This window comes from Colius striatus, chromosome Z (assembly GCF_028858725.1).
Source record: "Colius striatus isolate bColStr4 chromosome Z, bColStr4.1.hap1, whole genome shotgun sequence".
NCBI lineage: Eukaryota > Metazoa > Chordata > Aves > Coliiformes > Coliidae > Colius > Colius striatus.
The window spans coordinates 12,711,981-12,725,699 of NC_084790.1; the positions used below are offsets into that span (position 1 = coordinate 12,711,981).

At 38.6% G+C, this 13,719-nt stretch overlaps 1 protein-coding gene across 1 annotated transcript in view; it reads left to right on the top strand.

The window, feature by feature from the left end:
* The window catches only part of EDIL3 (EGF like repeats and discoidin domains 3), a 257,156-nt gene that overhangs the window by 129,076 nt on the left and 114,361 nt on the right, over positions 1 to 13,719 (top strand). Inside the window, exon 3 of the mRNA XM_062018152.1 lies at positions 1,118 to 1,246. Within this exon, the coding sequence (XP_061874136.1) occupies positions 1,118 to 1,246 (129 nt within the window). The remainder of the gene's footprint in view (positions 1 to 1,117; positions 1,247 to 13,719) is intronic.

Sequence of the window (13,719 nt, forward strand, 5' to 3'; positions counted from 1 at the left end):
GGGCACATTGCTGGCTCATGGTTAGTTTGTTATCAACCAGGACTCCCAGGTCTCTCTCTGCAGAGTTACTCCCCACCAGGCCAGCCCCCAGCCTGTACTGGTACATGGAGTTGTTCCTGCCCAGGTGAAGGACTCTGCACTTGCCCTTTTGTTGAACCCCATGAGATTCCTCTCTGCCCAACTCTCAAACTGGTCAAGATCCCACTGAATGGTGAATCAGACAGTCCTCCCAGTCTGGTGTCATCAGTAAACTTGCTGAGGGTACACTCAGTCCCCTCATCCATGTCATTGATGAAGATGTTGAACAAGACTGGCCACAGAACCGATCCCTGTGGAACTCCACTGGCCACAGGCACCTAACTTGACTCAGCTCTGTTGATCACCACCCTCTGGGCTCTGTCATTCAGCCAGCTCTCGATCCACCTCACTGTCCTCTCATCCAATCCACATGCCTGAGCTTTCTGATAAGGAGAGACAGTGTCAAAAGCCTTTCTGAAGTTGAGGTAAATGACATCCACTGCTCTTCCACAATCTAACCAGACAGCTACACTCTCATAGAAGGTTATCATGTTGGTCAAGCAGGATTTCCCCTTGGTGAATCCATATTGATTCCACCTGATAACCATCTTTTCCTTCATGTGTTTTGAGATGGTATCCAGGATAAGTTGTTTCATCACCTTTCCAGGGATGGAGGTAAGGCTGACTGGCCTGTAATTTCCCAGGTTCTAGTTTTTGCCTTTTTGAAGACTGGAGTCTCCAGTCCTTTGGCATCTCTCCAGTCTTCTACAATTGTTCAAAAATGATGGAGAGTGTCTTGGCAATAACATCAACCATCTCCCTCAGCACTTGTGATTGCATCTCATCAGGTCCCATAGATTTATGGGTGTTTAGTTGTCCAACAGGTCTCTAACCTCATTCTCATCGACTAAGAGAAAATCTTCTGTTCTACAGACTATTCTGTTGTCCTTCAGGGACTGGGCTTCCCAAGGGCTGGCCTTGGCAGTGAAGACTGAGGCGAAGAAGGAATTCAGTATATAAATATATAAATGATAGAAATTATAATGGTGGTTATGATGTATGTATATATACTTCTGTTATTTTTTTTCCTCTCTTGCAGGACCCTGCCTTCCTAATCCATGTCATAATGGTGGGATATGTGAAATTAGTGAAGCATACCGAGGCGATACATTCATAGGATACGTTTGTAAATGTCCAAAAGGATTTAATGGGATTCACTGCCAACACAGTAAGTTCCACATGGTAACTTTTATTATATTTGTAGATAGGAGCCTTTTTATTGCTTGCAATGTGGAAGATTAATATGAGGTTGGGTTTTCTGTAATATATCAGTCTTTGGCGTGTATATTATGAACGAGCTTAATACTACTGAATTCTACTGCTACGTTCAGAAAACGACTTTACTTACAAGTCACTGGACACAACAGTGCGCAATTGGCTGCACACATTCTACAGCTTAGTAAGAATAGGTGGCCACATTTAGCATGGATTTAATGAAAGTTCTATTTGAAATAGTAGCAATACCTCCTTATGGTAAACGAAAGTGGAAAGAATAACTGAAACTAAATTTGAGTAAATACATCTAGATTTTTCTTTATCTGTGCATTTATAAATAATGAAAAAAAGTTTTAAAACCTGATACATAAGTTCAAGGGTAGAATGTACATTTAATCCTGTGTATCCTACTAATCAGATGTACATTTAATCCTGTTATAAATACAGTGTCAGGATCTGTTCCTAATCGTTATCATTTATTTGAAGATTTTTTCTGGTTTGAGGTCAGATGGGTAGCAGCAGACTTGGTATCATAGTCTTAAAGTGTGTAGTTATATAATTGACAAATAGCCATATAGAAAAAAAAAAATTGAGTTTCATACAATACCTCCTGGGGAATTGTATAGTATGATCAACACTTCACCAACCAAAAATTTTAGAGTAGAAGTTTTATTTTTTGTGCTCCCACTGAAAATTACAGCTTTATGTTTCTCCAATTAATGTCGTCAGAAGTTATGAATGTCATCAGATCTGTGTGATCAAAACTAATTTGGTAAGAGCTGTGCATGTTCTTCTGCAGGTGGTTTTAACCTTTGGACAAAAGTGGATTTCTTTTTCATATGTAAAATTCGTTTAGAACAAGTACTTGCCTAAATAGAAAGTTGTGGCAATTTTGTAGTTTATTTTGTGCAATAAAGCACAGCATGTTTCCTAAAATCACATGTTATTGATGCATTTGGAAGCCAACTGTGACTCAGTGAGAAACTTAAAAACTCAAAGAGAATCTGGTTCCATTTGCACATAAAAGATGAATCCACTCATTCAAATCAAAGTGAATCTAGTCCACCTTAATTAAATGCTCCATTTACTTGTATGTAATTTGAAGTGTCAGGAATCAATACAGTCCAGCTCAAATAACTACTTATGTTCATTATGTCCGATATATACTCAATGGAAAGTGCCTTCAAAGACCTGAACATGGATATTCAATTTCATTAGCTTTGGCCACGCTCTGTCTCTCAGTTAATTACATAGGTAGTGCAGGTGGTCCCACTAACTTAATCTAGTTAAATTATGAGTCTACCTCTTCCACTGGGAACTTGAAAATGTTGTTCATTATCTAATCCTTGGCGATCTGTTCTGTCTAGCCCTGATTCTGGGGATGGTCATTTAGTGGAGCTAAAGCTTACTGCCAGCGACAGTCATAATGACTTTCCTTTGTTATAATTGTCATATCACTAGAATACTTAATTAAGGCAGGAGACCAAGTTTGTCATGAAATCATGATAGCAAAGGAAAGTTTTTGGCAGCCTTTAAACAATATAGCCAGGAATTTGAGAGTCTCAAGATTCGAACAGCAGTCAAGATTGTGTCTAGCTGTAATTCAAGTTATACCAACTTCAAAATTCTATGAGGGATAAATGATGAGTGCAATACCTTGTTGTTCTCAACTCTGTTCCATGTACTTGCGTGCATTTTAAATCAGTCTGCCACCTCATAAGTGAAGCCTAAGTCATTGGAGAGTAGAAAGATGGGAAAGTGTACCTTCATTTCTATGACTGCAATAAGTGAGGGTACATGCAGACTGCTTCTGTGTGACATTGATCTCCACTCAGATGGACGAGCTCATGTGAAAATCTCCTCATGTGTACTAGCATTCTCAGACATGCTCCATCATGAGACCAGTCATATGGTCAATATGTGTCACACAGTGCTACTACTTCTGTTAAATTTCCAAGTCCTTTTTTAAGGACACACTTAAGTAAATAACAGCTCAATTTTTCATCAAGCAAAATGCATGCAGAACATGTACTGTCTGGAAAATGTTGCTTAATTCATGAAAAAAACATATATGTCGTGGCTTGACATGGAGCCGTTTCTGGTAATAGGGAAGGAACTGTAAAGATGACTCCTGTAGGAAGTTGATCAAAACTCTCCCCAGCTCTGAGCCAGATCCACTTCTGGGGCTGAGCCAATTAGATGTCTCTATGATTAGTTTTTAAGAAGAAGAAGCTACAAGAGGGGTGTTCTTCCTGTTCCTTCTTCTTCTGCCCTTTGTTCTTTTCTGGCTGGGGGTGGTGCAAGGACTTGAGAGAGAGGGAGAAGCAACCAAGGTCAGTGAGGGAAGAGAGGAGGAGGTGTGCTGGAGCAGAGACTCCCCTGTGTGGTTGTTTAGCCCAGTGTCCACCAAGTCATAAAATCACTCCCCCTCCTAAACTGGACAGGAAAGAGAGAGAAATATGACAAATGGCTTATGATAAGGATGGAAAGATCACTCAGTAGTTAGCATCACAGGCAAAGCAGACTCAGGGGGAAAAGTTTTTGATTTATTAATGAACCATTAGAACAGGGAGATGAGAAATAAAATCATCTTAAAAACACCTCTTCCCTGGACTCTCCTTCCTTCCCCACTAGAGGTGCAGGGGATGGAGGGTGGACGTTGCGGTCAGTTCGTTACAGATGGACTTTGCCACTGCTTCTTCTCAGGAAGAGGCCTCCTCACACTTCCCACTGCTACACTGTGGGATCCCTCCCACGGGAGACAGTCTCTCACAAACTTCTCCAGTGTGGGTCCTTCCCATGGGCTGCAGCTCCTCACAAACTGCTCCAGCATGGGGCCTCCCACAGGGGCAGCTCTTCACACCCTGCCACAATGTGGGTCATCCACTGGGAGAACAGTTCTTCAGGTACTGACTGCTCCAGCCTGAGTCCCTCACAGGATCATAAGTTCAGACAGCAAACCTGTTCTGGTGTGGGCTCCTCTCTCCCCACGGGTTCCCAGGTCCTGGCAGGAACTTGCTCCATGGTGAGCTTCCTATGGAGTCACAGCCTCCTTCAGGCATCCACCTGCTCTGACGTGGGGTCCTGCACAGCTGTGAGTGAGTCTCTACTCCCCAGTGGTCCTCCATGGACTGCAAAGGGACAACTTGCTTCACCATGGTCCTCACCACATATCACAGAGGAGCTTTTCTTTCAGGTCCTAAGCACCCTCCTCCCCTTCCTTCTCCACTGACCTTGGTGTCTATGGATGTCACATTCTCACTCCCTGTTGCTGTTGTAGTTTTGTAACTGAGCAGCAACGTCTCCTTCTCAAATATGTTACTCACAGAGGCATTACATCCATCACTAATTGGCCAGGCCTGGGTCAGGTGCAGGGTCCAGGTTAGAACTGACTGGCTCTAACCCTGTCAGCTACAGGGTAAGCTTCTGGCAACTCTTTGTTTAAAGAAGCCACCCCTGTAGCCCCCTTGCTACCAAAAAACCTGGCCCAGGCAAAACCACTACACCCTGTAACCTGTGGAGAGATTTATTTGCACTTCATTTAAGACCCTGTGCCAGGGGCAGTGACTGTGCCCAGAGGAGGCCGTGTCCCTATATTGGCAGAAGCTGTAGCTACTGGGAAGAACCCACACCAGAGAAGTTTGTTAAGGACTGTGTCCTGTGGGAGAGACCCTATATTGGAGCACGGGAAGAATGCAAGGAGTCATCCTCCTCTGAGAAGAGAGAAGCAACAGAGCCCATCTGTGAGACATTCACTACATCCCCCATTCGCTGCCCCCTGAGCCATTGAGCAGGGAGGAGGTAGAGATAATTGGGAGCAGTGAGTTGATCTTGGGAATAAAGGAGGGATGAGGGAGGGAGATTTTAAAGTGATAGTTGTATTTTTTCTCATCATCCTGCTCTGGTTTTTGCTTTTTGTTCTGTTCTGTTTCTTATAGGTAGTAGAATAAACTTTCCTTACTTTCCTCTCTTAGTTGAATACTGTAGTTTGTTTTGCCTGGAACAGTAATTGACAGCGAGCCCTCCCTGCCCTTGTCTTAATCCACAACACCCTTGGTTATCTTTTTCCTCCCATCTCCCTGGGGCCTCTGCCATCCTAACAAGGGTGGGGGTAGATGGGGGCAGTGAGCAAGAGACTCTTGTGGTGCTTCACCGCTGGTTGGGCAAAACCACAAGAATATAGTAGTGCATTATGGCGCGATTCATCATAGTTATTTGGTGAGTTCCCAGCATCCTTTTAAAAATACTCAGGTATGCAACAGTTTGCTAATAATCCTGCTAATCAGCAAAGTATATACCAACTTCAGAGTGAAGCAGAGCTCTCACACAAATGATTCAGATTCACTGCGGGGAGGCTAAAACTCCAGAATTCAGTTAAAAGTGATTTGAGATGTCAATTTTATGTGAGCAGTTACTCTTTGTAGAGAACGCAATTCAGTCCTTTTCAGATAATCTCATCTTAGATGAGACAATAAATCTTATATGATATATAGGTGTTCAGGGGATCTCTAAGGATTTCAGCTTTGAGAAGCAGCAGAGGAGGCTTCTGCAATCAGGAGGAGGTATGTGACTTCTAGTAGTGGACTCAGTATAACTCTTTTATATTATATCCCTTTAGCTCAATTCACAAAGTACTTTTGATACATTCCTCTGCTTCATAAAGTTTAGCAATTTAATCTGAACTCACTGTAAATTTAGTAAGAAATCTGTCAAAGTATTTCCATCATAAAAAGGATAAATTAAAATGATCTGATTGCAAGACTCATATCTTCATCTAAACTGTTAAGATTTCCAAAAATCACATTATACTTCTCTTGTACAAAGTTCTTTTAATCTTGGATTTCTTTCATGTCTAATACTCTGCTGCCAAATCAGTTAAGCAAGGTGATTGATTAGAAGAGAGGTCATTAGCAATTTCACTGATTGTGTATTCTACATTTATTACAAAACTGATATTAATTTTCTAAAAGTATTCTGATTCTCCAGTGGCAAAAAAAGAAAGAAAGGTTTCCATTTCCAGGCTGATAAACTAACCAATGTTTTTGTATAAAAGTCTACCTCAGGTACAAAACCAGGCAGATAATGCAGTGATACCCAAAATATTCCTTAAATATTCTTCTGTTCTTTAAGAGTCATTTACATATCTGCTTGGTATGAAGCTTCTTCCCAAACCCTGTCAAGGCCGCAATTTGTCATGCTGTTAATGTATGGCAATTTGGCTTTTAAATATGCTATTGACAGTATGTAATGACAAGAAGGGAGGAGCTATTTGTAAGAACTACCTTGAAGCAAGACAAGCTTCCCTACAATCTTACTGCATTGAGAAAGCAGCACTTTCAGGGAGCAACCTGGAGCACTTTAATTCTTAAAAACAGCATACAACTTGTGCCCAGAGAGACTAAAGAATATGCTGTGGCAGTGATGGTCATTCATAATAGCAGCAAATCATTTTGTTCCGTCAGGATCACTTTGACTGAAAGCTGTGTAAATACATGGCCTTGTCACTCTCCAGGAGGAACCATGTAATCATTGGATATGTTGTAATTCCTTTCTCTTTAACTGTGGATTTCAACAAAGTCAATCTGAGATCTTTCTGGCCTTTACTGAAAAAGGCCTACTGCTATTCACAAACCAACATCTGTTATCCCATTATCAACCTCACTAAGTACTCATATGATAGGTGAAAATGCTGGACAAATAGTCACTGTTCAGATAAGTAGTGCTTTCATCAACACATAGACTGATTATACTGTCTTCTATTAAAATAACCTAGAAACAGTTCCGAAGAAGAAGTAAAAATCCACGGAAATACTCAGAAGACAATTTTACCACCAAAAAAAAAAAAATTCATAACATTGAGAGATACAGACAATTTGCATTATTGTAATTATCAGTTAAATATTGCTCACTGATAAAAATAGGGAATCATCAAAGTATGAGTTACTGGCTGCTACTCAACTAATGACAAAGTCACAGACACCCAACCAGAAAAAAAAAATCAGATTTGATGCAGTAAAGAGTTCAGATTTCAGGATTTGATTTGCATCTGGTTTTACATCCTGATGATCATTAACTGTGTCAGCCATAACTAAATGGCTTGCACTCCAAAAAGAATAAAAGTTCTTAGTCAAGCACATTTTAAAATGTAAGCAAATCCTTCCCAGTGTTTGTATAGAGGTCTCTGTTTTATACCTCCCCATCATAGATGATCTGTGCTAGTCATATCTGCTACAGTTATATATAGGGAGCTTGTGCACATGGGGACTGTGTGTCAGAGCATCGGCTCACATTTTGGTAGTATGTTGAGGCATCATCCCAGCTACTTATAGGGAAGTGGCTTTTAGCTGTGGGGCTGCAACTAGAAAGGCCAGTGGCCATGCATTTCTGACCATTTGACATAGTGCATAACCTGTATAGCTTTAACTCTACCAACAAATTAAAATCCTAGTAACTTTTATAGCTATTAGGAAAGAGTATCTGTGAGGAAGCTGTAAAACATCCTGTGGCATGGATTTTATGCATTACAATGAGTAAGTGCTCTTGCTAAACCATTCCTGGCTGCAGTTTGGTGGTAGAGCACTCCAGAAACCATTCCCCACCAACAGCTTTTATGCATTTGTCTTGATTTAGAAGCTACAACCAATTGTATCTCACACAGGTGCAGTTTGTTCCAAGCCAGTTGTCCCCCTAGGCACGTGGGTAAATTTAATGTACTAGGGTACATACAGTTGCACCATACCAGATGTTAATCCCATGCTCCTGCTAAGCACTCACTATGGTTTCCTCTTTGGAGAGAAATACCTGTTTGAGGAGCTCTAAATCCAACCCAGGTATTCCTTTTTATTTTGATTGGGGGAGTTAATTTTCATTGAAATTAGCTGTATACATATTTATAACAAATTATATTAATACTGATGTGTAATGGAGATGTAATAATATCTATAGTAGAGTAGTAGTAAGTTAGTTGTCTGTCTTAGGGATCTTACATATCTAAGCTTTGTTGAGATAAAATCTGAAAGCCATTCCTGTGGCTGACCAGTAGCTTAGACATGAAATGAATGAGGGAAACTATACCATACATATACCATATACTATACATAAAGCAGCAGGTCACTGAGCTGAGAATATATATATGAAGCCCAGGAACAAAAAGTATTAAATCTCAGGTAATACACCAACATTGGATACTTCTAAGAAGTGGTGGAAGCATCCTCACCATGAAAATACGGGACATAACTTGACCCCTATTCGAAGATTTTATTTCATTCTATAATAGCCAGAGATTGGCTTGAAATCCCAGGTACAAAGTATAATATTCCCTCCAATTTTGTTTCACTTTTGGTAACATTTATACGCTTTGTTGTTCTCATTCATATACACTTCCAATAGCTTTTTTTCATCTTGTTGGATTACTGACCTTAACAAATTCGTGATGCATTGCGTTCCATACTCTAATTATGCTTTATATTGAAAAAAAACCCCTTTTCATTGTCAAACCTGCTGTCTTTAAATGTTTCTTTCTTTGTGTATTGTTAGACTAGAAGAATAGCGACTTTTGAGTGCCACTTATTATTTAGCATATATTTGTCATACGCCTTCTTATTTTTCCTATGCAAACAGTTTAAATTGTTACCTTTTTTGTTTCATATGAGAGTTTTTGCAGGGCTTTTAAATGGTTTCTCAGTGGCTTTCTGAAAACCTTTTTATTTTCTGTGGTATACTGTACTGTGACAGCAACCTATACTGAAGACAAAGCTGTGCCATTTATTTGGTAGAAGATTCTTACAGTACTTTCTATATTATTTATGCAACATTTTGTTGGAAGTTTCTTTTCTATTTTTTCCTGTTTTAACCAGAACTGGATGTTGAGCTGAGGCATTTATTAAGCTGCTTCCTTTGATGCCTAACTTTATTTCATAAGATGTCGTAGTAGGAGGAAATAGATCTTCATGATTGCTTTTGAGTTTTATGGGGAAATTGATTGGAGGGGTGGATTTCTTATGACCTATACACTAACTGAACTATAGAACGAATGGCACTTTTAAGAAGATATGTGTTTCTGTGGTGTAAAAGTCCCTTAGGTTGTCAATAGCCATTATCAATATCTTTTGTAAGAGAATAAATCGCTCTTCCCCTAATTACTATCTTTCTTAAGGATTAATATTGTTTTACTGGGGAAAGAAACTAAAGTTCAAAAAAAACCACATAAATTGTTGTTTGATTGTGAAAGAGACTTATTTTATTCATGTTCTGCATTAAAAAGATAACATACAGAAATATTTTGCACATGCAAATTCCTCTTTATATTTGAATTAATAATAAATAGTGAACTAAAAACTCAGTAATAAGTATCCCATGGTAATGTCAACATCACACGTTGTCTCTTATGACAAAAATATTATAATATGTCTCTTCTGTGTATTTTTTCAGAATCAGAATAATTGTTTATATTCCTGAATCCATTACACAAAAGTACCACAAAGAGTCTTGCAAATGTTGCATGAAAACACTTTTACAAAAAAAACCCAGTAAGATTTCCTTTTGGATTTTCAATAGCTAGACTGCTTTTTCTTGAAAGCAATGTTTAAATGGTTTTACATGGCTTTGTGAAAAGAGAATGTGAAAGAACATGTGGATTATAATTTTACACTAATTTTGTATCAGAAAACTATTGTTAAAAATAAAGTTTCAGACCTCACATGAGGTTCTTCAGTAACAAACTGCGAACTGAACACTGATTCACCTGCTCTCTTCCACTCCTACTTTTATGGGTTGCCTTTTTCCTCAAACTGTCATACCAGAGTTTGGAGTTTATATTTCTTATTTATAATGTCTCATACTTAGGCAGAGCATTTCAGATAAAGGTATGATGACATACACACTCATCATTCAATCATCAGTTAACATCCTTTCATCAATTAGAGAAGCAACAATTAATTTGATTCTTATACTCATTATCACTTAATATTGCATTATGAGCAGAGCCATCTTTCACTCAATTAGGTTGCTCAAAGTCCCCTCCAACTAGGCCTTGAACACTTCCAAGGATAGGATGTCCACAGCTTCTCCTACAATCTATTCCACTTTCTCACCACTCACATCATAAGTTCTTCCTAATAGCTTAATCTACATTTAACTTCCTTTAGTTTATAACCATTGCCCCTTGTCCTTACAGGCCCTGGTAAAAAGTTTCTCCCTGTCTTTCTTATCAATTCCCTTTATATATTGAAAGGCTGCAATAAGGTCTTCTCCATGCTGAACAAGCCCAGCTCTCTCAGGCTTTCTCCATGAGAGAGGTGTTCCAGCCCCTCGACCATTTTTGTAACATACCAGTGATGGAGAATCTGCTCCAATATGTCTGCCTTGTACTGGGAGCCTAAGAGCTGGGTGCACTCCTCCAAGTGGGGCTATGAGAATGGAGGGGGAGGATCACCTCCCTTGACCTGCTGGTCACATTTATTTTTACAGACCCCAGAACATGATTAGCTTTCTGGGCTGCCGTCACACATTGCTGACTCTTGTCTGTTTTTTTATTCGCCACTATTCCCAATATGTCTCTGCAGGACTGTGCATCCCCTAGTTGGTCTTGATCTTTGGGCTTGTCCTAACCCAAGTACAAGACATTGCACTTGGCCTTGCTGATCTTCGTGACATTCACATGGGTCCACTCCTTACACCAGTTGAGTTCTGTCTGCAAGATACCTAAACCACACAGCTTGGTTTCATCTGCAGACTTGCTGAGAGTACACTGAATCCCACATAAAATAACAATTGATGAACCAAAATAGAATTATGGATGGTTAGAGGAAGCACACAGGAAAACTGGAGCTGAACAAAATATCTTTTCTTTGTTTCTTCACTTTGCTGTTTATGCACTTTCAGGTAGATACAGAAAATTACACAGTTTCAGCCATTATAATGGTTTAGGATCAATACAGCCATGCTGCAGCTTTAAAAAAAGGATTATTTCAGTCTTTGTTGTGTTCACGGGTTCATTCAGATATACCAGTACGTTTCTGTGAGGAAGGTAATGAAGATAAATTAAATCTTTAAGTGAAATCCTAGTATTTAATGAGATAAAACTTTTGTCATTTTGATGAGTTTTGCAATTTAGATATTTTTGGGGTTTTTTTGATTATTATTCTGCTGCCATAACAACCACCTTGCTCAACTATCTGTCCATGTAGGTGTGTCAAGGATATGGAATTAAAATATTGCAGTTGTGTCATGAACTCATGCTGGCACAGGGCTGTGCAGTTCCCAATTACTGTAAAAAATATTAGTATTTCCATTTTTCATTGAAGTAGTTTAAAAGTGAATGAATTACTTTAATGTTTGGAACTGGAATAATTCAAATGACAATTTTTGTAAAAATGGAAGAAAAAAATATAGTCGTCAGGTGTTGTTTTTATACTACAGACCCAGTAGACAGTTTCAAGAGCCTAAAGAAACTTTTAGAAGGAAGAGCCAGAGATCTATTTGATAGTCTGGCTGCTCTTTTGAAATTATAACTAGTATTTTTTCATGTAGAAACACTTTTTAGATCAGTTGATTTATTTGTAAATAATGGCATACAGAGAGAGAGAAGAATGTAGCGTCAGACTCATTACCTGTGTGTGCAAAACTTGAAACAGCACTGCTTGGATGTGTATATATAGCTCAATATAATGAGATAACAGTCTAATAGTACATACCAATTTGCATTACAAATGGATTCCCTTTGTATTCATAAAATATCTCAGACAAAACTCATGGTGCTGTCACATTTGCATATGAATACCGAGAATATTATCCTAGCTTGCATTTATTCTGATGTGTTAAATAACATACAATTATTTCTGCAGGGCAGCTGAATGGGTATTTTAGTTTGAATAAAGAGTTCATTTTTAAAGAAAATCTATTGATCATCTCTTCTTACTGTGCTTTGCTTCATGTGACAACAGTCTCAGAGCACAAGAACTGGATCCCTTTGTGATGAAAATAATCTAAAACAAAACAGTCTGGCAGTCTAAAATTCCCTGTGTACATACTAGGAATTAATATAAAGTGTTCCGATGAGTAAATTCTGTCCACCCAGCAAGCCTAGAACTTGTACAGAGAAAACATCCCTGAGATAGTTGTTAGGGTTTGCAGACACTGCATGCTCAACTCTAATCATCTCACTCTACAACTATAATTCTAAGATCACACTATTTATAAATGTAAACATAACCTATCTGAGCCTACATTTTTCTGCAAGTACATTGAAAATGCTAGCTCTTATATATCTTCCATTTCTTTTGACTTGTTCATATATAACATTACAAGAGACACTTGGTTTTCTGCAGTCTCGTCCAACCTGAATTTTCTTTAATCCTCTGATGTAATTGCCTGATACTGCTAAAAGTTCTGATGCCCATCTTTTCAGATAATATATCCCCATCAGACTTCAGTCTGAACTGTCTCACCACACTTGTCTAGAAGTGTATGAACTAACCACAAAAAGGGATTTTTGGTGGAATCACAGCATTGAATGTAGTGCTAGCTCCTAGAGAAGTGGGGAGACAGGAACTTGCAGAGAGACATAAAAGGTGGAATTCACAGCTTTATGTTCTAACAGATTAGATATTATGCTGAAACGAACACACTCTCTTTTGGTCACTGCTGTTAATAAAAGTATAGATGCTCCTAAGGCTTTCCAGAGGGACTTGTTAGTCCTTACTGTGATATTTTCTGCACAAATGCACAGAGCTTCAGTAGTTGTTTATAATTTCAGGATCTGTGCTTGACCATGAATGAGAAAAAATTATAGCATTCATGAATTGCCTCCTTACAATAAAGAATTAGCAATGAGTCAATATTCTGCGGTCCAGATGTATATGCATTACACCATAGAAGACAGTTTAAATAGCTATCTACCTAAAAAACATAGATAAGATTTGTAATCTTGGCAGATTTCAAAAGTCGGTAAAGCATCGAGTTCTGAAAATGTATTCTATGTGATCCTTCTGTGTATCTAACAGAGCTGTTAATGCATACAGTCATCACTCTCATGTAGTTTTTAGAGTTTATTTAAAAGCAATACTCTCTTCTGTACCAGTAGTTTTCATTATTAGAGAGAAATTAGTCTGCTCTTTTCTCATTCTTTCTATTTTCTTTGTCATTTACACTTAACATTTAAGGAACCTTTCAGAGCTACACTACAGAAGGCATATGCTAAAATTAGGGAAAAAAAAATAAAAGGTGAAAAGAACCTTTACCTGAATTTAAAATTCAGAGTTTGTAGTCTTTATTTCTGACCATTTTTTCAGTGCTGTGGCAGAAAGAGAACTGCCTCTCATTTGTCAGCAGAAATAAAGATATTTTTAAGAGATTTTACCATCCATGGCCCTAAGTTGTCGCACAGATTATAGACTGGAAGGCAATTCCTTAGCTGTTAAATATAGT